This window comes from Phycodurus eques, chromosome 14 (assembly GCF_024500275.1).
Source record: "Phycodurus eques isolate BA_2022a chromosome 14, UOR_Pequ_1.1, whole genome shotgun sequence".
Lineage (NCBI taxonomy): Eukaryota > Metazoa > Chordata > Actinopteri > Syngnathiformes > Syngnathidae > Phycodurus > Phycodurus eques.
Window position 1 is genome coordinate 21,261,037 of NC_084538.1, and position 23,971 is coordinate 21,285,007.

Below are 23,971 nucleotides of genomic sequence, written 5' to 3' on the forward strand. Positions count from 1 at the left end.
GCTGAACAACATTTGGACAAGCCAGTTATATACTGGGAGAATATAGTCTGGTCTGATGAGAGCAAAATTTAACTGTTTTGAATGCCATAATGCACACCACGTTTGGGGGAGAAAGGGCTATGCACATCACCCTAAAAACACCATACCAACAGTGAAGTTCGGAAGTGGGAACATGATGGTGTGGGGCTGCTTTTCACCAAATGGTATTGGTAAACTTAACATTATTGAAGGAATTATTGGAATTATTATTATTGACAAAAATCTGCTGCCATCTATGAGCATGATGAAAATGAAACGAGGGTGGACATTTCAGCAGGATAATGATCCAAAACATACTGCCAAGGAAACTCTCAATTAGTTAAAAGAATAATAATAATAATAATAACGCTGCTAGAATGGCCCAGCCAATCACCTGACTTGAATCCAATTGAAAATCTATGGGAACAAGTGAAACTCAAGGACCATAAAAAAAGCCCATGGAACCTTCAAGATTTGAAGACTGCTTGTGTGGAAGAATGGGCCAAAATCACACCAGAGCAATCCATGCGACTAGTTTCTCCATACAATAGGCGTCTTGAAGCTGTCATTGCAAACAAAGTCTTTTGTACAAAGTATTTAATAAATACCAGTTGGTGTGTTCAATACTTTTTCCCTGTGTCATTTCACATTATTACACACAACATAATTTCTGAGCTTATTTGTTCTACTTTCTTTGTATGTATGGATTACTTGGGTTGTTCCCAATATCTGGTGAGATCTTCAGGTCAATAGCACCTTTGGAAGTATATTTAGTGAGAAAAAATGGTGACGTGTTAAATATTTCAGCCATTGCATAGACAAACAACCATTGGCACACACATTCACACTTACAGGCAATTGAGTCTTCAATTAACCTACCATGCATGTTTTTAGGACGTGAGAGGAAACCGGAGTACCGAGAGGAAACCCACGCAGGCACGGGGAGAACACGTAAACTCCTCACAGGCGAGACCAGATTTGAACCTGGGTCCTCAGAACTGTGAGGCAGATGTGCTAACCAGTCATCACTGTGCTGCCCGTCAAATAATATAAAAAATAAAATTTGGATGGAAGGGCACCTTTAACATTCTAGTTTATGTTAAAAATATTTTAAGTATTGCGTGTTGTAACAGCCAGACTTCATTAGCATGTTTTTCACATCCTTTATCTACCAAACCACTGTACCCTAAAAAAATTCTCAATAGAGACGACTTTTTCGACAAGGGGATAAGTCGTCGGGCTCACTGACTGCTCGCACCAACAATGGGAGGGTACAGGGTCCTGCCACTTTGCCTGTACTGACGACTCCAAAAAATAAAATAAAACGAAACATACCACTGATGGAAAGCTTTAGCAGTTTTGAAACCGTGACTTTTTAAAACCGTGAACCGCCTCATGCCTACATGACCACTTCTCAGAAGAAGTTATTTTGCCAAAATAATACATTTTATAGCTGTAATTGGAAAACCGTTACACTGTGAAACTGCAGTGTTTTTGCTCATGATTATGATAGCTTCAGAATCTGATATTTGGAAGCTCAGACTTCGATCTGACCACCGTACTCCTTATAGCCCAGACGTAGAAGAAAACGGGTGATTGTTGTCACATGTACTAATACAGCCTCTCCTTGCCAGACGTTTCTGCAGCTTTAGTAAATGTTGCTGTCCTCCTTGACCAGTTTTCATCACTTTGGAGGGATGTCCAATTCTTAATAACGTCCCTATTTTGTTATATTTTCTGCTCTTGAAGATGACTATCTTTTGTGTTCCATGGTATATATTATGCCTTGGAAATTATTTTGTACTATTTTCCTGACTGATAGCTTTGAAGAATGAGACCGCTCTCATGCTGTGGAAGCTTTCTGCAGACAGTGACTTGTGCTGAAAGATGTGACTAAAAAAATAAGGGGGAAAAAATCTGTGTGTGGGTTGAGGAAATGCGTTGTACTGGTTGAGGTGCAATATGTCGTATTTTAAGCCAGGTCAAAATGAGCAGACGGGGCTTACCAACCCTGCATAAGTTGCAATGTAAAAAAGCCAGGATTCCTTTAATGAAGTGATGAGGATAATGAAGTGATGATGGAGAGATGTCACGACTGGGGATAGCTTTGATCACCCTTTTTTAATACACCAAACCACTCAGTCTGTCATGTCACGGCAGTCATTGATTGACCTGATTCACGCAAGGGATTATTAATCAGCAAAGCTAGAACAGGTTAATGCAGAAGGGGACACATTTTAGTACACTATAATGCTCCGTCAAATTAACACCAATGTATATTTTATTCATAGTTTATCCGTAACGCTTAAAAGAAATCCTAAAATCTGGTGAGATCCATCAGTTGAACTGATGTTTTGTGTTATTACAGTTGTTACGCTATTTTTTTTAATACTGTTTATACGATATTTTATTTTTTTTATTTTATGTTGAAATGTGCTTGTATGATTTTAAAAGTGTTTTCAAGACCTTTAAAAAATTTAATTCAAATAAACATGGCTATATATATGTCTATATCGCGGATTTCACTTATTGCCGGGGGGGGGGATTACTGTTTATGAATGATACATTATTTGTTACTACACCTTAACGTCTTTAAAACTCTCCCAAAAAAAAAAAAAAAAATCAAATGAAATAAAATAAAGGACACGAGAATGGTGTTAGTTTGGGAGTCTTGTTCAAGTAAACTTCAGGACAACTTTTAATGTCAAGACCTATTACACTGTAATGACGACTCCGTGGTGTCAAATATATCAAACCGCTAATAAGTACATGCTAGTGTCTTACCCGAGTTGAATTCCTTTGGTATTTGGCTCCACACCTTGCTTTTTAGATGCAGCCGAAATCCTTGGCGTGTGAGTGGGGGGCTCGGGGGTGGAAGATGTCAGTCTTGAGTCATTCCCTCCATTGAGCTTTCCCGAGAACAAGATACGACTCGGTTGCTGCTGTTGTCTCGGCTCTTGTGAATATGTGGCGAGGAGGAAGACGAAGAAGAAGAAGACGAAGAAGAAGAAAAACAACACCAGCGTCGCAGTTCCATCCCTTCAAGTCAACTGCTGCTGTGAGGCGTTCGCCGTCTGCTCGTAATTTGCGATACTGGTCACTGGCACGGGTCTGGGCGATCCATTTACACACAAAAAAAGAGAGAGAACGAAATAATGCCCATTTGTGATTTGTTTTCCCGTTTATTTATTTGTTTAAATCATGTATTTATAACGTTTTAAAAGTATAATTAAAAATAACTAATGCACATTAGTTCTGTCTATCTTGAATGTTTTCTGTGCAATTTTACTTGCTATGTTGCAAATTCTTGTTTTGTATTTATCGAATCCGGATTAGATGTTTGTGTGTATTTCGTTATCTCCGACAACACGCGAAGGTAATCGAGCACTTTTTTTTTGACACGGTAAATGCTGCAGGGATGTGACCGACAAAGAGAGGGGCGGGTGCAAGCCCCTCTCATCTGTTATGCATTTTCCCTTTGATTCCGCAAGCAGCCACTGAATCTTATTTTCCAGCATTTCTTCCCTCAAATGCTTTGTTCTGTGTTCGGTCTGGAATGTGCAGTTTATGTGCAGTTAGCCCCCCCAATAATACTTGAACATTTTTTTTTTTTTTAAATCTATCTCTGATCTTGGTTTCTCTTTTCTTTTACCACTAAAGGTGATTGTGCAGGCATTTAATTCATTGTGTGCCAAAAACATAAAGATTAAAAATCCAATTGCGGATGCGTATAAATAAAACCAGATTTGGATGATCATGTGTCTCATAGACATAGATCATCAAGATAATAAAATAGCTGCCCCAACATTCACATTAGACACACAGTGTGTGCTTTTCCAATTCCATGCAATAATTTGTAAGGAGCAATATTTTTTCATAATACAGGAATTAAAAAGAAGAAATAATGACTAAGGAAGAACCCCAAATGTCCAATCAGGGCCCAATCCACCAAACTTGGAATTTGCTGACCAATAAATATTTACCCTTACTTAATTTTATCAATGTAAGTTATATTTATACATCGACTGATTACATAATTTTAATTTTAATTATCCTCCATGGCTCCATGCTGTATTTAAAGATATGTTTGGGGTGTCTCAACAGCAAGTAAATTCATATAGGGCAATACCAATGTTTGCGTTCAGTAAAATGACAAGACTAGTGCTAAAATAAACCTGCAACATGATTTTTTCAAATTTTTGCATTTCAATTTCAAAAAATGTTCAATTAGAACAACTGTTAAGTTTCAAGGAGCCAAAAAAAAAAAAAACCGAAGGAAGTTGAAATGGCTGCTCCACCTGTTGGTTACTTGGTAGTGATGCAGTGCACAGTGTCATGGCAAAGATGAAATCAGAGGTTTGAAACCTCACATTTTGAAATACAATATTCACCAGGAAGCGGTTCCCTTTGCCCGCAGAAGCAAGCAGTGCAAAAAAAAAAAAAAAAAAAAAAATGCACATTCCCAAAAATGTGACGAGCTCGCATGAAAACTGCTCACACACAAGTTTTTTTCCCCTCACTTTTATCAGAAATAATTCTCACTTTTTTTTTTCCTGCAAATCACACCCATCAAGTACAGGCAAAGTACTGTACATTTACAGATACTGTACAAGTATACGAGTACATTAAGACACCATAGCTCAAGTTGCTGCGTAAGACACAATAAGGCACCGACGCCCTCCAGCAGCACGGGTTTGATGACGTGGAAAAGCATTTAAAATCAAACAACGTTTTTAAAAAAAATTAAAAAATTAAATTGCAAACTTGAAATGGATTTTGTCATATGACAATTTACCCAGGTATTATTTCATTTTTACAGACGCAATGGTTGAAATGTCAAACATTTTATGTTAATCGTTTCGACTGAGCTTTAATACATTTTAGGGAATTTGGATTTTTACAAAAAAATATATATATTTACCCAGGATGTTTTCTCATCAAGAGCTTTTTTTTTTTTTTTAATGGTTTTGCCTTTATCCGCCACCACAATGAATTTGAAAGTAAGATACAATTTGAGTGTAGACTTTCAACTTTATCCATCCATCCATCCATCCATTTTCTGAGCCACTTCTCCTCACAAGGGCCGCGGGCGTGCCGGAGCCTATCCCAGTTATCATCGGGCAGGAGGCGGGGTACACCCTGAACTGGTTGCCAGCCAATCGCAGGGCACACATAAACAAACAACCATTCGCACTCACATTCGCACCTAGGGGCAATTAAGAGACTTCAATTAACCTACCACGCATGTTTTTGGGATGTGGGAGGAAACTGGAGTGCCGGAGAAAACACTTTCAACTCTATATTATATTAAAATGATCTTTTGTGAAATAAAATAAAAAAAACAAAGAAACAAAGAAAAAGAAAAAAAAAACTCTGGCACCATCTAATGCCTCTAATTTAATTCTACTTATTATTTTACAACTGGGCACGGCAGGACAAGAATAGCCAATCAGAGACTGTAGAAGCAGGAGGTGTGCCTCAAAGGTCTGCCAATCATTTGCACACGTCGTTAAGGACTTTTGTGCTTGGAGCCTGGCAAGAACACACCTTCCCTCATGCAAAGAAAGACTATGAAAGTTTCTTTGCCGGATTATTTAACTCCGGTTAGCAACCAAAGTTAAAAAGAAGGAATTGGACAGCTCTCTACTTCTAATCAAGGGTCAAGATATAGCGGTGATGTTGCGGACGGCTACAACCACCGGCGCCAACATAACCATTCTGATCGCGTTGTCAGGTAAGTTGATCACTTCTCGAAAAATTTTAAATGATTGTACATTCCCGAAAAAAAATCATCAAACCGCCAACACGGTTGGCAATAAATAACGCTCTGCATGGTAACATTGCGGGCTCGTTGCCGACCATGTTGCACTCTGAGGCGGCCAGACGACAGCACGACGCACCAGTCCCTTTCTCCAGGTCAATTCCAGAGGGCCGTCGGCGTGCTTGTGGGCGAGCGAGGTGTACTGAGGCGGCCATGTGAGCACGATGGACCAGTCCCTTGCTGGATCTTTTCTTTTTTTAAATTTAGTTTTTTTTTTTTTTTTTTAAATGTGGCAAGTTAAGTTTGTTGAACAGCTGATATCAGGTATTGGTAGTTTTCTGTTAACTCAAATGAGCGCTCAATGCATGTGAAGGAGGCTTTCATTCATCCAAAAAGGTGTGGCAAAAAAAAATAAAACAAATTTGGTACTGGATGGCAAAATATTTTCCTTAATGAGATTTAAAAAAAAAAAAAAAAAAAAAAAAACACAATTCCAGAATACTCTAGAGAAGGTAGGCGCAAGATTGTCACAGTATATAATCAAGATAGACCTTCATGAATGTAAATACAGAAATGCGAGTTCCTGGTAGCATCAAGAACAGGGAATCTGTATCTTTGGACAGGGTGAAGTATCAGAAAGATGAGAAAAGAGAAGCATGAAGAAGAACAGAACATCTCCTAAGCAAAAGCATAGCACATGGGAATGTGGCCTATCATTACTATTGAGACATCTGCCTATTGAATTACAGGATATCATTTTTTTTCCTTGCATTGTGCAGTCCACTGATTGTACAAGACACAGGATCATTAGTTCCATTATACATCAGTGCCTCAATGAGCCACGTTTAAAGAAAAAAAAAAAAAAAAAATCCATATTTTTGCACATCGAACCACACTGTCAACTAGCAAACATGATCATTCATGACATGCATAAGTTACAGCCAAAAACTGCGATCGGGTCTGTTTTAGATGCAAATAAGTATTACATTTTGAGCTGAGTCATTTTTCACACGTGCGGTTTTGTCATAATGATCTGTGCTTTTTTGTTTGTAAAGAAAATCATCATGAAGCCTTGATGACAAGACAAGCTCCTGTCTGGCTGTGGAGGGAGTGAACCTCGGAAAAGCTGTAGGAAAATTCTTCTTGAAACAGAAATCAAGAAGTCAATTAAATATAAACATCATCAAATACATTACAACAGCACTGCACAACAGAATGAGTTAATAAAGGCTTTGTTAATAACTTTCGTAATACATTTTCTTCCCCAATATAAATAAGACACAGCAAACAATCAAGAAGTGGGTTATGTTTTTCGGAATAATGATGATTTAAAATAAAGAAACACCAAAAACTAAAATATGCAAACTCTCGACTGGCCCTTTCTCACTTTACTGTCCATTTCACACCACACGCACGCGCACTTTGTAAACACTGCACTACGCACAAGTACAGGAGCTGTAAAGATTATTGTGCACTTTCTGGTTGTCTGTACATGAAGTGAGAAAGTGGCACGCTAGAAATTACACCTTTGTCCACCCATAGGGTGTTTTTTTCCCTTCTTTCCCCCCCTCCCCCAGCAAACTATCAATCCTCACTGTAGTTTAAGAGTGGAGTGCTGTAATCTGTCAGTAATAATGAAACACACTTTTTTTTGTTTATGATTTGGCTTCTCTACAAAGCAGCCGCCATAGCACCAGAGTTGGCCTTGAGGTGGCATCATTGAGAATGGGCTTCTTTGCCAGAGTGGATTCAAAGTACATTAGTTGAGGAAAACAGTGAGGGAAACCCCCCCCCCCCCCCCAAAAAAAAAGAGTATTTGTACTTAATCGCCATTTAAACACTTCTTTTAACTCATCATGTCAATCATGGATGAAAACTTACTGTCATAAAAGTACTGTGGTAGCTATGGCATAATTGCAATATTTAACATATCTGATTGTCCTTCGCGTTTGTCGATTTGGGCGCTGCATGACGCCACATACACGGATCCGCACACGAATCGACAAGTGTAATCCGGTCGCATGTTGACGAATATTGAACATGTTCAATATTTATGACCAAAACTCTTCATGTGTGTGGTGAAAGAGGACGTCTCCCAGAGTTATGACGCCGTGAATTGTGACATGGAATGGAATGTAACCACTCAAAAATGGGCCCTGCAAAAAAAAACTAAACATAAAACAAACAAAACAAACAAACAGACATTTGACACCCAATGTCAAATTTTGTAAAAAAAAAAAGTGGGTTCACCAGATGTAAGATCTCGCTTATCCAGGCTCCCTTGTACTCATGCTACGACCAAAGTCCTGACCGCCTCTCCGTTTAAAAGGTTAAAGCTCCCCGTTGTCCTTGCGAGTTACACAATGAACCTTAAGTCGGTGTCGAGAAAGATTTGCCAAGATTCTAACAGCCACTTATGAAACTCCAGCCCAGTTTTAGTTAACCCACACCTCGACAGAGTCACCTTAGCAGATGCCAGGCGAAGGTCTAACCACGTTTCTTTAAAGCTGCTCCTTCTCTTAATGATCTATTCCAGGGGTGTCAAACAAATTTTTGTCACGGGCCACATTGTAGTGTCGGTTTCCCTCCGAGGGCCGTTATGAAACCATATCAATGTTTCATCGCCTGATCATAGTAATAAATACAGACAACAAATTGATGAAAAACTAGTTTTGAAATCAGATGTCAAGAATAGTAGTTTGTTCAGCTATTGTTCAAGTTACTGCAAAGAGGGTTTTGGTTACAAAAAATACTTAAAATATGTCAACCTAATTATTTTTTATGTTAGACAATTGAAATTTCGGTACGGATTTGAGCAAGGATCATGGAAGTTGATGCACATGATTTGCTTTTGCCGGCCACATAAAATGATGTGGCGGACCAGATCTGGCCCCCGGGCCTTGAGTTTGACTCCTGGGATCGATTGCTATTGGTACTGACCGAGGATATTCGATGGCATCCGTTGTACATCATAATCCTTATGTGTGTGCTTTCTTGTGTCGGGATTATCGGAGCACAAAAACACACGATACGACCCAAACTGTTAAAAGACTTTTGTCTTTATGAGTTGGGGTGAGGTCTTTCACCGATGATAAAAAAAAAAAAAAATTAAGATTTGACAAATCTTTGTGTACCAGGCCTTGGTGTGCTTTTGTTTTTTTCTTTGGCTTGTGTGCGTGCTTTTCCGGTTTGTTTGTGATGTTGCCGCAGAAAAGTAAGTGATGTGACTAAACGTTATGATCGCCACCGGACTGGAAATAGTTGCAGTACACATCTCTCTCATGGTTGCAAGTGACAAGTTAACAGTAATTTTAAAATCAGAAAAATGGAATGTGAGGTACATTTTCTGTGGCCGTCCACCTTCCGAGCACAAGCAGTAACCTGGATCACTTGTCCAGTTAAAGGTGATTACAAAATGTTTTAACACTGTAATATTAACAGCGGTTAACTATGATTTAAGCCCATATGAGGTGCACATCTTAAAATGTAACATATAACTGCTTGGGAAACCAATCAGAGGTTGGGCAGCATGTTGGAGCATATTGTGTTCAACCTTAGAGGTTCCGCTGCAGTTCCGTAGATGATGTAAAGGCTTTGTACGTGTTTTCTCTGAGAACAATATATTATATTTCTCTTTTTCTAGTTTCTAATTAATTTGACTGGAATTAAAAAGTGAGTAGTGGCTCCTTCAGATTTATCACCAGCAGCCTAGTTCACCATCTTTTTTACTCAATGCGGATGACAACAGTGTGCAAAGTTAACGGTCATATTCTTGTGTACGTTTGTGATGCAGTTAGGACTCTAACAGACTGTGCCAGCGGCAAACCTGCTGTCCTCTGGACTCTTTCATCAGAGTCCAGTGGGAGAGCTCTTCCTCCCCAGAGCTGTTGAGCCCAAGTGAGATCCAGCCAATCATCTCCTTGCGTTTCATACTGCGCTTATTGTAGACAGAGAGGATGAGTGTTACATCCGACAGCTGGAAAAGGGCAACCTGGAAGACAAACGTCTCTTTGTAGGTCGGGTTGGGTTGGCCTCGACAGATAGATGTTTTACACTTGGACATCTCGTGGCCAATGGAGTTCAGTAAGGTCAGCTTCACGTATGTGTCTGAACAAAGAACAAAGAAACAAAGAAGTGCACAATTACAGGTCGACATCACTTTTACAGATATATGCAAACAAATATTCACTGATAACTCATCTGACTACATTGGTCATTTGTGCAAAATCATTATGTCTCTCAATTGCCTGAATGACTGCAGCAACTGCATTAAAAGTAAGACATGTTTCCCCCCCAAATCCTTTGTTGTCTGCAGCGCCACAGCAGTTTGTCTGAGATCACTACTATAACGGATGTTTTTCTCCTGCTTAAATGCAAACTGTTCCTCATAACAAAGATGGGAACTCAAAAGGGCGCAAGAAGCAAAATGTAAAATGGACTGGAAAAATATACCACTATGTCTGCTTATTGGAAGAGGATGAAGGTCTTTTGATAGTTTAAAACATATATGTCAAACTCAGGCCCGGGGGGCCAAATTTGGCCCACGATGTCATTATATTTAGCCCGCAAGACCATATCAAATGTGTATTAGAGCTGGCCCGCCAGTATATAGCACCACTAATGCGCCACTAATATTACAAATCCCAGAAGGCTTAGCTAGTGTGTTGGCCCGGCGAGCGCTCCTTCCCTTTCTGTTGCAGTCGTTAGCAACTATGCTACCAGTCTCCTCGGGCAAATTTACACTTCCCCTTCCCAAAAATGGCCAAAACGAAAGATGGAAAACTGGTAAGTTCCAAGACAGTTGGGAGGCAGATTGTGTGTTCACTAAAGTAAAAGACTGTTTGTCGTGTGCGGAGCAACGTGGCTGTAACAAAGAATATAATATAATTTAATTTATGTTTTTTTTATTTGTTTTTAATGCCCTTTATAAATTCCTCGGAAGGGACTGTTAATAGTTTGAAGTTGGGATTTGGTTTGAAGGACATTCTGATTTTTTGGGGTTGTTTTGTTGTTGGCCTTTGAAAAAAGATTTACAACCAAAAGAAAGGTAGTTGGAGATAAATAGAAGATGGAGAGACAGAAGAATTCATGTTATCTATTTAAAATACAAAACAACAAACAAATAACACTGATGTCTTTTATCGCAAATTGTATTTCTCGTGATTATAATATTAAAGTTTGTTTATTCCAGATTCAGTGTTTAAGGAAAAATTTAAGGTTGTAGTCATATGATAAACTTGAATGCTACATTTCTGCAGAGAAGGGAAACATGCACACTGCAGGGATTTTTCATTAAATATTGAGTTTGGCCTGCGACGTTGTCCCAGTTTTTAATTTTGGCCCACCGTGAATTTGAGTTTGACAACCCTGGTTTAAAAGAGTCATGATAACAATATGACATTAGCGGTGACAGTCCTGTCAAACAACACTGACTGTGCAAACAAGGTCACACGGCCAAGAAAATATATATTGCTGGGTCTGCTAGAAAGGTATGTGTTTATATTGAATCACAAATGATTTGTCATGTCTGAGTTTTTAGCATTGTTGTTGGAAGAAAAGCTGGTGGGTAGATTTCTTAAGTGGCTTGTGTGCTATAATTTTTATTTTCCATTTATAAATGCACACATTACTGTGCAAGTCTTACGTCACCACTGGTTTTTTTTGTTTATCTGAACTTTTTGGAGAGGAATCCCACCGCCCCAAAATGTAACAGTATTCCCACGATGTCATCCTCCATTGAGGAAATGAAGAAACAACTGTGGTTTTTCACTGCCAACCTTTTTGAGAGATTTTGTAACAATCCAGCGAAACCAAGGTTGAAATTTTTGACCATAATTCCAATGATGGCAGGCGTCTGCTGACTCCCATTTAACATGAGCGTAAATGTTAACAGTTTACTCTGAACACAGCCACATCCGATTCATAAGAGGGTGTGCACAGTTTTGCACCCCCATCATGTCTTTTTTCTTTGTTTTCGTACCCTTTTCATTTAGTTCACTTTAATGGTGGAATATTTTTTTATATGATTTATCTAGATTTTTTTTTTTTTTTGTATCACAAAAACATGGGATTTGAACAGGGATGTGTAGACTTTTTATATCCACTATATAGTGACGCCGCACATTTGAATGAGCGCAAACGAGGCAGGAATGAAAGTAAATGAGATAATCACAATGGCTGTGAGTGTTTCGCCCCTCATCTACAACTTTACTCCACAATAATACTGTGTATTGCACTCCTCATCTCGGAGGGAGTCAACGGAATGAATAGCTGAAGCTTTCATGCCATCGAGTGCCAGCTGCCTTCCAATGCCTCGCTCACAGCACTGAAGGATACATTCAGTTGCTCTCTTTGACATAAAAGCACTGTGGGGAAAAAAATAGCCTTGATTTCTTTTTTGACAGCTGCTGAAAGGGTTCTGAAGAGCTGTGGATGTCTTAAGTGGTCAGTAGCGGCAATGCAAGGCACTTTGGTATTGTTGCTGAACGAGAGGGGCTGCAACTGATGATTAACTTGACGCGCGGGCTTGCTACTGTTTTGAAATTATTCAAAAAAGAAGCTTTAAAATTGCTTTGCACCATTCACCAGGCTGCTTCCCCTTTTGTAATTCACTCGTCATACATAAAGATTTTGCACAAAGATATTTTTTTCTGTATTGCCAGATGTGACTAGTTCCTAGATTTAAAAAGAGGACTACACAATATTCTGAAGATGCTATTCAGGAGCATACAAACAATACAGTGCCACTGGTTCTCATTTGTCACATTCAATGAACCAAGTTGATTTATGAGATGAACCGAGAAAAACATGAATAGTAACGCTCCACATAAATACTATAGGCCTGTTTAAGTTTAATGTGCATTATGCACAATTGTATTATTTTTCAGTTGTGCACACAGCTAAGCCTCAATCATCGAGCAAACTGGATTGAACTAGAGTGAAATATCTCAGTGAAAAGGTTTCACAGGCATGACAAGGACACATGGAGGAGATACCAAATGTCAGTGAAGGAGGTGGCTGCATGCAAGGAGGCATTGAGGTTTAAAATGAGCTGTTGTCTTCATGGATGAGTGGGTAGTTAAATAGGTAAAACCTTTAAAATGTGGACCCAACTCAGCAGTTTTACAATGTTGGTTATCAGATCCATTACTTGCTTGATTATCTACATCCATGAAGGCGTATGAAAACATTGAAAGGTGTGTAATTTGAAGCAGGGGTAGACACTCACCTCTGATAATATAAACCTGTCCACCTATCAAGTGTTTTAGACAACAGAACAGCCCATCTGACAACAAGGGTTGGGCAGCAGTAAGAAAAACAGTGAACCAAGGTGTCAAATACAGTAGGTAGTATAGGATGACAGAATTTTAGGCCAAGACAAAAGATGCAAGGGAAGAAAAACAGGGTAAAAAAATTCCAGAACATGACAATGTTCATAAGAGGACGTTTCAGCTTGAACATGCTGCTTAGACTTCTGACTTTGGAGGCCAACGAGGAAATTATATAAAACAGTGAAAGACAGAAAAATAATGTACATGGAATGCCTTCATAAATGACCATAAAGCTATCTCTTCACCACAACAGTCTGATACAGCGACCACATCACTACGGATGTAGCACTAATCCATCTGTTGATATCGCACACCATCCAATCCTCACTTGTGACTAAGAACCTACCAGGGGCAGACTTTGTTCCCGACCCAGTGGACGACCCAATGTCCAAGCAACACAGCCAAAAACCTTTTCCAAGTCCACAAAGCACATGTGGACTGGCTGGATAAATCCCATGCACCCTACCCTCCAGTATCCACCTGCTTGAGGTAGCTACTGAATACATGTATAGTGTAGTATGAATATTCCCAAATTGTCGACGTTGGTTTTAGGAGGAATGCCGGTTTTTCTGTTACCCATGTGGGATCTTTAAGCATTAAATACTAGTGGTGTTATGATTCATTCATTTTATCGATGTATTAATTTGTATTCCTACGATCCGACTGGATCGATCTGTGCTCAGCAAGTTGACAGAAATATATCTATTTAAATCATTTTACAAGGTAATCAATCGTTTGTATGACTGCTGGGAAACAACAGGATTTAAGAACGACAAGATTTATATGGAGGTGTGTATATGTTGTATGTCCAAGAAAAAACACTTGTAAGTCCTCTTACTTCGCTTGATTTTTCATTAAGGACACGGCAGTTAGCACTGTCAAGGGTAATTTCCTCATCATTATAATCATCATCATCATCATCATCCCACATTCACACCTACGGGCAATTTAGAGTCTTCAATTAACCTACCAGACATGTTTTTGGGATGTGGGAGGAAACCGGAGTGCCCGGAGGAAACCCACCCAGGCACGGGGAGAACATGCAAACTCCACACAGGCAGGAGTCTGTGTGGAGTTCGCTTACCCTTGTGAGGATAAGCGGCTCAGAAAATGGATGGATGAATGGATGTTTAGAACAAGAGTTCTCAAACTTGTACACCACACAGTGGTATGTGGAGACACCAATTTTCTACTTTCTATTTTGAAATCTATTTTCCGGGTAAAAAAAATGGGCCAACAATAAAATCATTGCTGAAATAATTTAAATAACAAGTTGCTATTTTTCGGGCGGCACGGTGGCCGACTGGTTACAGCGTCAGCCTCACAGTTCTGAGGACCCGGGTTCAATCCCCAGTCCCTCCTGTGTGGAGTTTGCATGTTCTCCCCGTGCCTGCGTGGGTTTTCTCCGGGCGCTCCGGTTTCCTCCCACATCCCAAAAACATGCATGAATTGGAGACTCTAACTTGCCCGTAGGTGTGAATGTGAGTGCGAATGGTTGTTTGTTTGTATGTGCCCTGCGATTGGCTGGCAACCAGTTCAGGGTGTACCCCGCGCCTCCTGCCCGATGACAGCTGGAATAGGCTCCAGCACGCCCGCGACCCTAGTGAGGAGAAGCGGCTCAGAAAATGGATGGATGTTTTTCCCCTTTGCTTTATTGCAAAACAATAAAATCAATCAACTTTTATCAATCAGACTCATAGTCCATTAGAAAACACATACAGTACAGTACAATGAGACACATAAAAGGAAAGTACATCAGGAAAACCATTATATTTAATGACCATAATTAGTTTTTACCTGATTCCCTTACAAGAAACAATAAGAATCTAAGAAATTTCACCTGCATTGGCCAGGATGCAAATATTTATTTCACAGTCACACTGGATGAATCTTTCACTAAAAAGTTATTGAATCGATTTCAAGCCATTTTGTCATATACTGCCCTGCAGTTCCATTATAGTAGCCTGGAGGGTTCTTTGCGTCCTCTCTTTCTCCCCCCTGCCCTCTCTGTTTTCAGCACCTGTCTTAAATCAGCCTCATCACCACCGGTATTTAAGCCTGCCTGTTCCAGGTCATCCTCGCCAAAGTATTGCAGCCTCTCCTCGCGGTACCACAGCCCACCGTATGTCAAGTAAGCTCTACTGTTCCTCGCTTCCCTTGTTAACTCTTGTGTCTCCTTGTTCCCAGTGCTCCCCCGTGTTCCCGACCCACATCATTCCTGCCACCAAGCCAGCCGCCTGTTCTGTCCATTTCCTGGCACCTGTCCACGCCGCTGTTTGCCAACACATCCAGGACCACCTCCATAACCTTTCCTCAATAAACTGTTCATCATTTTACATCTGCCTCCGCCTGCTCTAGGGTCCAGCTACTCCCCACACGTGACGCAGTGAATCGTTTCAGATCATATCGTTCAAATGAACCAATATCATCCTTGAACTGAACTGGTAACCACAAATTGTGATACAAATTGAATCATTGCTAAAACTAATTGTTACACCCCTATTAAATACCTAAAAAAAAAATAATGTCAATACTTACTGGGTGGCTTATTGGTTTCTAGGTTCTTGAAATGGATTCCTTTGATGACCTCCACAGAAAGATGTCCTGTTGTGGCATTGTACACCAGGCCCACAAGAATCTCTGGTGTGGAAGTCTGACTGACAGATGGGAACGATGAGGCGCTTTCACTGCACGTCATATCTGAGAGACTGATTTGGGAATCAGCACCCTGCAAGTTTTAGAGGATTTAGATTGGTCACTCATCTAAATTACACAATATAACATTATGCTCTATTTTATGCAGAAATAACAGGATCATAAACATTTTGTTTAACACAAATTCCCAAATAACTACCACTAGTAGTTAAAAGTTTTAACTATAGAAAGTCTGCGATTGGTTGGCTACCAGCCCAGGGTGTACAAGTCAGGTGGGCCAGGCTCTAACACACTCATGACCCAAATGGGGATACGTGCGATATACAAAATTGGTGAAGGTCTCGTTTCATTCGCATTATCCATCCATCCATTTTCTACACCGCTTATCCTCATTTATACAACTCCAATTCCAATGAAGTTGGGACGTGTTAAACAATAAAAACAGATTACAATGATTTGCAAATAATGTTCAACCTATATTTCATTGAATACACTACAAAGACAATATATTTAATGTTCAAACTGATAAACTTTATTATTTTTAGTAAATAATCATTAATTTGGAATTTTATGGCTGCAACCCGTTCAAAAACAGATGGGACAGGTGGCAAAAAAGACTGAGAAAGTTGAGGAATGCTCATCAAACACCTGTTTGGAACATCTCACAGGTGAACAGGCTAATTGGGAACAGGTGGGTGGCATGATTGGGTATAACAGGAGCTTCCCTGAATTGCTCAGTCATTCACAAGCAAAGATGGGGCGAGGTTCACCTCTTTGTGAACAAGTGAGTGAGAAAATAATCTAACAGTTTAAGAACAATGTTCCTCAACGTACAATTGCAAGGAATTTAGGGATTTCATCATCTACGGTCCATAATATCATCAAAAGGTTCAGAGAATCTAGAGAAATCACTGAATGTCAGCGGCAAGGCCGAAAACCAACATTGAATGCCCGTGACCTTCAATCCCTCAGGCGGTGCTGCATCAAAAACCAACATCAATATGGAAAGGATATCACCACATGAGCCCAGGAACACTTCAGAAAACCAATGTCAGTAAATACAATTCGGCGCTATATCCGTTGGTGCAACTTGAAACTCTACTATGGAAAGCAAAAGCCATTTATCAACAACACCCGGAAACGCCGCCGGCTTCTCTGGGCCCGGCTTCATTTAAGATGGACTGATGCAAAGTGGAAAGGTGTTCTGTGGTCCAACGAGTCCACATTTCAAATTGTTTTTGAAAATTGCAGACATCATGTCCTCCGAGCCAAAGAGGAAAAGAACCATCCGGACTGTTATGGACGCAAAGTTCAAAAGCCAGCATCTGTGATGGTATGGGGCTGTTAGTGCCAATGGCATGGGTTACTTTACACATCTGTGAAGGCACCATTAATGCTGAACGGTACATACAGGCTTTGGAGAAAGATATGCTGCCATCCAAGCAACGTCTTTTTCAGCAAGACAATGCCAAACCACATTCTGCATGTGTTACAACAGCGTGGCTTTGTAGTATAAGAGTGTGGGTACTAGACTGACCTGCCTGCAGTCCAGACCTGTCTCCCATTGAAAATGTGCGGCGCATTATGAAGCGTAAAATACAACAACGGAGATCCCGGACTGTTGAACAGCTGAAGCTGTACATCAAGCAAGAATGGGAAAGAATTCCACCTACAAAGCTTCAACCATTAGTGTCCTAGGTTCCCAAACGTTTATTGAATGTTGTTAAAAGAAAAGGTGTATCACAATGTAACAAAGTGGTAAACATGACCCTGTCCCAGCTTTTTTGGAACGTGTTGCAGCCATACAATTCTAAGTTAATGATTATTTGCTAAAAACAATAAAGTTTATCAGTTTGAACATTAAATATCTTGTCTTTGTAGTGTATTCAATTAAATATTGGTTAAACATGATTTGCAAATCATTGTATTCTGTTTTTATTTATGTTTAACACAACGTCCCAACTTCATTGGAATAGGGGTTGTATATACTCATAAATCAGGGGTGTCAAACTCATTTTTGTCACAAGCCATATTGTAGTTTTGGTTTCTAATTGCCTCCTCATATTATCACATAGACACAACAAATGGATAAATAACTACTTTTGAATCAGAACTAAAGCATAATAATTTGTTCAATGATTGTTCGAGTTACTGTAAAATTGGGTTTTGTAAAACATTTTTTTTTTGCAGTATCTCAACATTATTATTCCTTATATATGACAATTTGAATTTTTGGTCCAGATTTCAGCAAGAATCATGGAAGTTCATGCACACGATTTGACTTCACGGGCCACATAAAAATATGTGGCACGTCGGATCTGGCCTCGGGCCTTGAATTTGACAACTGTGTCATAACTAATCATTAAACTTGTTTCCCTAAAAAATACATCCATCCATCAATCTTCTTCCACTTATCCAGATCAGGTGATGGGGGCAATAGTGTGGTACAGAAGTGGTGAAGATGGATGGATGGATGGATGCATGTATGGCTGGAACTTAATAAAAGTGCAATAGTTATAGTTACATTCAACAGATAATTTACCTATACTTTGTATACCTAACATACTGGAACTGGGTGATTTGGAAAATTTTGACTTGGAGTTAACTGGTTTCCGGTACACTTCTAAAGTCTGATGAAATTTCAACCAATTTCCTGTTGCATATTTTAATTATTGTTCCTACCGTATTCATCATAATGTGAGATTAGGAGAGAGCGAGCGTGAGAGAGAGTGCGAGGGACAGAGAGAAAGAGAGAGAGAGAGAGACAGAGAGATGGGGGGGGGGGGGTCTGGGGAATGATTATATTAATTTTGTTTATTGCTGTTTGCAATGTCTACATTTAATGTATGTATTAAAAATATGAAAATGTTTCCAATCTTTTGGTATGTGTGATTTTTTGCAGTGTTTTTAGTAATATCACCATAATCGTCATGTACTGCCCTCTCAACTCCGAAGGCACTGATGAACGCACTCACTCTCCAAGGAGCCCACATAGGAAGACAAGAAAAGACTCTCCAAGAACTCTTGGAATCCCTACACTCCCTCACACAAGTATCCCTCCTTTCCTCGACGATGTTATCTAAACTTCCACTTGTAAGTACGCCTTTCCGAGCCCGCACCCTCAGTCACCCTGCCTCCTGTAAAAAGAACCTCATGTCCCGCCACCCAAGCCCTACCACGGGGACCTAGGTGCATAGAGCCAGTTTTTACTCAATTGCTCACTCGTTTTCAACCTTCAACCATACAGTTATCCCACCGAACAATTCAAAGTAGGTTATGTCACTAACCTCCTCCGCGGCAAAGCAGCTAAATGGTCCACTTACTTATGGCAAAACCCTTCCCCGGTACTCCACTCATTCGATTCCTTTTCCAACGAACTCCGTAACGTGTCCGATCGCCCCGTTCAGGGAAAAGAAGCCACCCGTCGTCTCCTCACGCTCACGCAGGTCGCTAAATCATCAGCAGAATATTCTATAGACTTCCGGATATTGGTGGGTGAATGTGGGTGGGATTCAGAGCAGCTCAAGGATGAGCTAGCAGTCCGGGACGAGCCCTCCTCTCTCGAGGATCTGCCTTCGAAACTGCTAACCTCCTTGTCCAGCATGTCTTCAGACTCCACGGTATTCCCATCGATATTGTCTCTAACAGAGGTCCTCAGTTCTCATCCCTGGTATGGAAGGAATTCTGTAAAGCGGTGGGCGCAGCAGCCAGCTTGTCATCAGGATATCATCCGCAGACCAACGGCGAGACGGAGCGGGCAAACCAATATCTAGAATCAGCCCTCAGTTGTGTTGCCACACGCAACCCTTCCTCCTGGAGCTAATTCCTCCCATGGATTGAGTACACCCACAACTCTCTCACCAGTTCCACTACGGGAATGTCTCCATTCATGGCTTGCTATGGTTACCAACCGCCATTATTCAAAGAACAGCATCAGGCAGTGGCAGTCCCCGCAGTCAAGAATAATCTCCATAGAATCCAGGCAGTGTGGAAAGATGTCCGTGCGGCGTTGACCCAGTCCGTTGCACGCAATAAACAGCTCGCGGACCGTCATTGCTCCCCGACGCCCAAGGTGGGCCAATCTGTCTGGCTTTCTTCTCACAACCTCCCACTTCAAACTGAATCCCGTAAGCTCCCTCCCCATTTCATTGGCCCTTTCCCAATTACCAAAATCATCAATCCCACTTCCGTCCAGTTGAAGCTTCCACAGTCCTTAAAGATTCACCCAACCTTCCACGTCTCATTGCTCAAGCCTGTCTCAATCTGTGCACTAAGGGTTAGAGTTGAGGTTAGTCTTTTTGCACCACCTAGTTCACAAATGAGCAGCCTCGGAAGAATAATGTGAAGACTAGAAAATACTGTCCATCAGAAGTTAAGGACTTCTTTAGCATCACCAAAAGCCTTGTCACTTTTTTATCAACATTAACGGCTCTATTTTTGTAAACTGCACAACGTGTGCCGGAGCACCAATGGTGGTGTATCTGATTTACAAATGTTTACAATTTTGGCAGACTGGCCTGCGTCACCCCTCCTGGAGCTGTCACCTTATCGTGATGGAGGGGTTTTGTGTGTCTGAATGATCCTAGGTTGTCACCCATGACAAACTGGTCCTAGGTGAGGGACCAGACCAAGCATGGATCAAAAGAACCCCTTATGATGATAAAAACATTCAGACCTCTTTTACCGTCGCCTGGACGCAGATCACCAGGGCCCCCCTCTGGAGCCAGGCCTGGAGGTGGGGCTTGATGGCGAGCGCCTGGTGGCCGGGCCTACACCCATGGAGCCTGGCCAGGCACAGCCCGAAAAGCCAACGTAGGACCCTTTTGCCATGGGTTCACCACCTATAGGAGGGGCCAAAGCGGTTGGTTGCAATGTGAGCGGGGTGGCGGCTGAAAAGACCTTGGCAGCCCGATTCTCTGCTACAGAAGTTAGCTCTAGGGACGTGTTACGTCACCTCTCTGCCAGCCTGAGCTGGTGTTTGAGGTTGAGAAATTCAGACTGAATATAGTCGGGCTTGCCTCGACACACAGCTTGAGCTCCGGTGCCAGCCTTCTTGAGAGGGGTTGGACTCTCTTCCACTCTGGAGTTGTACACGGTGAGAGGCACCAAGCAGGTGTTTGCATACTGATTGTCCAGCATCTCTGGGCCCATACGCTGGGCCTTAGTGGATGAGAGGGTGGGGGGACTGGTCCTGACTGTTGTTTGTGCCATTTACCAAATAGCAGTTTAGAGTACCCATGCTTTTGGAGTCCTTGGAGGGGGTGCTGGAGATCGCCCCTGCTGGGAACTCCTTTGCTCTTCTGGGGAATTTCAACAGTCGCCCCGATCAGAACCCGAGTGCTATCATGTTATTCTGTGCTCATCATGAATTGTCCTTAACGAACACCATGTTCAGACATCAGGGTGTCCACCTGAGCACTTGGCACCAGTACACCACCCTAGGCCGCAGTTCAATGATTGCCTTTATGGTCATGACATTGGACTTGCGGCTGCATGTCATGTGAGGACTTGCGGCCGCATGCACGAGAGGGGCGGCGCTATTAACTGATCACCACTTGGTGGTAAGGTTGGCTCCGATGGTGGAGGAAAATGCGGGTCCGACCTGGCAATCCCAAGTGTATTGTGAAGGTCTGTTGGGTACATCTGGCAGAGTCCCCAATTAGAAGGAGTGTGAAATCCCACGTCAAGCAGAACTTCATGCACTTCCCGGGGGTGGTGGGGGACATTGAGTCCGAGTGGACCATATTCCGCGCCTCCATTGTTGAGGTGGCTGAACGGAGCTGTGGCTGCATGGTGGTTGGTGCCTGCCTGGGAGGCAATCCCCAAAGCTGTTGGTGTACACCAGCAGTAAGGGATGCCGTCAAGATGAAGAAGGAGTCCTATCGCGCCTTTTTGGCATGTGGGACTCCGGAGGCAGCTTATAGGTACCAGCTAGCCGAATGGAATGCAGCTTTGGTGGTCACCCAGGCAAAAACACGCGCGTGGGAGGAGTTTGGTGAGGCAATGGAGAGCTACTTCAAGCACTGTGTAAAGTGGTGATGGGGAGCTGCTGACCTCAGCTCAGGACATTGTGAGTTGGTGGGCCGATACTACGAAGACCTCAATTCCACCGACACACCTTTCTATGAGAAAGCAGAGTCTGGGGACTCTGAGGTAGGCTTTTCTATCTCCAGCGTTGAGGTCATCAAGGTGGTTAAAAAGCTCCTCGGTGGCAGGGGCCTGGGGATGGATGAGATCTTAAAGTTCTTAAAGGCTCTGTGGGGTTGTCCTGGTCGAAATGCCTCTGCAACATCGTGTGGACGTCGGGGACAGTGCCTCTGGATTGGTAGACAAGGTGGTGGTGCCCCTTTTTAAGAACTTAGCTGCCTATCTGTCCCATTTGTCTTCACTAACTCATCACATTATACAGCTTGGTGATTTTAATATTCACATGGACATCTCCAATAACAATTTCCAGTGAGTTCTCATCTTGTCTCAATAACTTTGGTCTTCAGTAATTAATTAACTTTCCCACTCACTGCAAAGCACACATCCTGGAACTGGTAAGCTGTTCCGGTACCATTACAAGCAACTTCAATTCCGACTCACGCACCCTTTTCAGATCACATGCTAATAACCTTTTCTATAACCTAACCGTTTTCAAAAATCAACCTCCCCCGTGCCATCTCTTTTTGCCAAATCAAGAACATTACCCAAGACACTCTCTTCACTTCTATCAACAGCCTCCCCATTTCGGAGTCTCTCTTGACCCCCAATGAACTGATTCCTCACTACAGTAATAATCTCCATCATCTCCTCAACACACTTGGTCCATCTAAAATGAAAAACATCAGAAAACCTGACTCACTGTACACAAGGACATGTACAGTCATCATCTTAAACACGACAAAGACTAACTCAAGCCAAATCTCCCTACTACACAACTCTTATCCATAAAAATGAAGGCAACTCCAAGACACTGGTCTCCCTGCTTGGCAATATTTCATGCCCACCAGACTCCATTCCTTTCCACTTGTACTCATCTGTTTTCAGTAATTCCCTAATGTCATTTTCCAATGCAAAATTCAAAGTGATGCACCAGCAAATTCTTGCTGTCTTAGTCCATCCTCACTGGCTGGCCCTATCTTACCTGTCCTCTCACTTTCAAGTTTTACTCTGCCTTCTGCCTTGGACATTTCTGAAATCATCTGTTGCTCCAAGCCCTCCAATTGCCAACTTGACCCCCTTCCTACTATTCTAGTGAAAGCTTTCCTCTTATCCCTGGTCCCCATCATAACGCACATCATCCACTCATCTCTCTTTACATGGTATTGTTCCCACAGCAAACCCGGTTCAGATCCGAATAATTTCAATAACCTTCATCCCATATGCAAGCTCCACATTTCTCTCAAAAGTGTTGCAAAAGACCATCGCTTCCCAGCTCCACTCCCACCTCACTTCTAATAATCTCTATGAACAATTCCAGTCTGTCTTCCGCCCCTTCTATAGCACTGAAACAGCACTCATCAAGATCACCAACGACCTCCTCCTGGCACCTGACTCTGGCCTACTCACCATCCTCATCCTCCTTTATCTGACAACAGCTTTTGATACCATTTCCCACACCATCTCCTGAACAAACTCCACCACATTAGCATTTCACGCACACCCCTCCAATGGTTCCCTTCTTACCTGTCTGGCCGCATCCAGTTTGTTGAAATTAAATCATTTAAATTCCATCCATACCCAGTTTCTTCTGGTGTCCTCCACGGCTCTGTCTTGGGCACCCTCCTCTTTATCACCTATATCCTACCTCTCGGCAGTATTTTCAACTTCAATCCAACTTACACTTTCAATGTTACGCAGATGACACCCAGCTCTACCTCTCCACTAAACCCACCGCCACTCTTCCTCCTTTACTGACTGCTTCTATGAATTCAAACACTGGTTCTTATCCAAATTTCTACAACTCAACAGTGATAAAACTGCCAAAATTGACAGTTTTTCTATTAGACTTGATAATTCGTCTGTTTCCCCCCCTCCGCTCAGGTTAAGAGTCTGGGTGTCACCCTCGACAGCACACACTCCTTCCAAACACAGATAAACATCTCCCGATCTGCATACTTAAACTTTCACAGATCAATCGCCTATGTCCATCCATCACCCCTCACACTGCTGCTATTCTTGTTCATAGCCTTGTCACTTCCCGCCTGGATTATTGCAACTT

General features: G+C 41.7%; 2 protein-coding genes across 4 annotated transcripts in view; both read right to left on the reverse strand.

The window, feature by feature from the left end:
- sertad4 (SERTA domain containing 4) overlaps window positions 1–3,109 on the reverse strand; it is a 49,171-nt gene extending 46,062 nt beyond the window's left edge. The window contains exon 1 of the mRNA XM_061696697.1: window positions 2,803–3,109. The gene's annotated coding sequence lies outside the window, so the exon portion shown is untranslated. The remainder of the gene's footprint in view (window positions 1–2,802) is intronic.
- A 1,427-nt stretch (window positions 3,110–4,536) lies between these two features.
- The window catches only part of syt14a (synaptotagmin XIVa), a 95,909-nt gene continuing 76,474 nt past the window's right edge, over window positions 4,537–23,971 (reverse strand). For all 3 annotated transcript variants that reach the window (XM_061696385.1, XM_061696384.1, XM_061696386.1), the window contains 2 exons: window positions 15,649–15,838; window positions 4,537–9,886 (listed from right to left, as the gene is read on the reverse strand). In XM_061696385.1, the coding sequence (XP_061552369.1) occupies window positions 9,573–9,886; window positions 15,649–15,838 (504 nt within the window). In that variant the 3' untranslated portion in view covers window positions 4,537–9,572. The remainder of the gene's footprint in view (window positions 9,887–15,648; window positions 15,839–23,971) is intronic.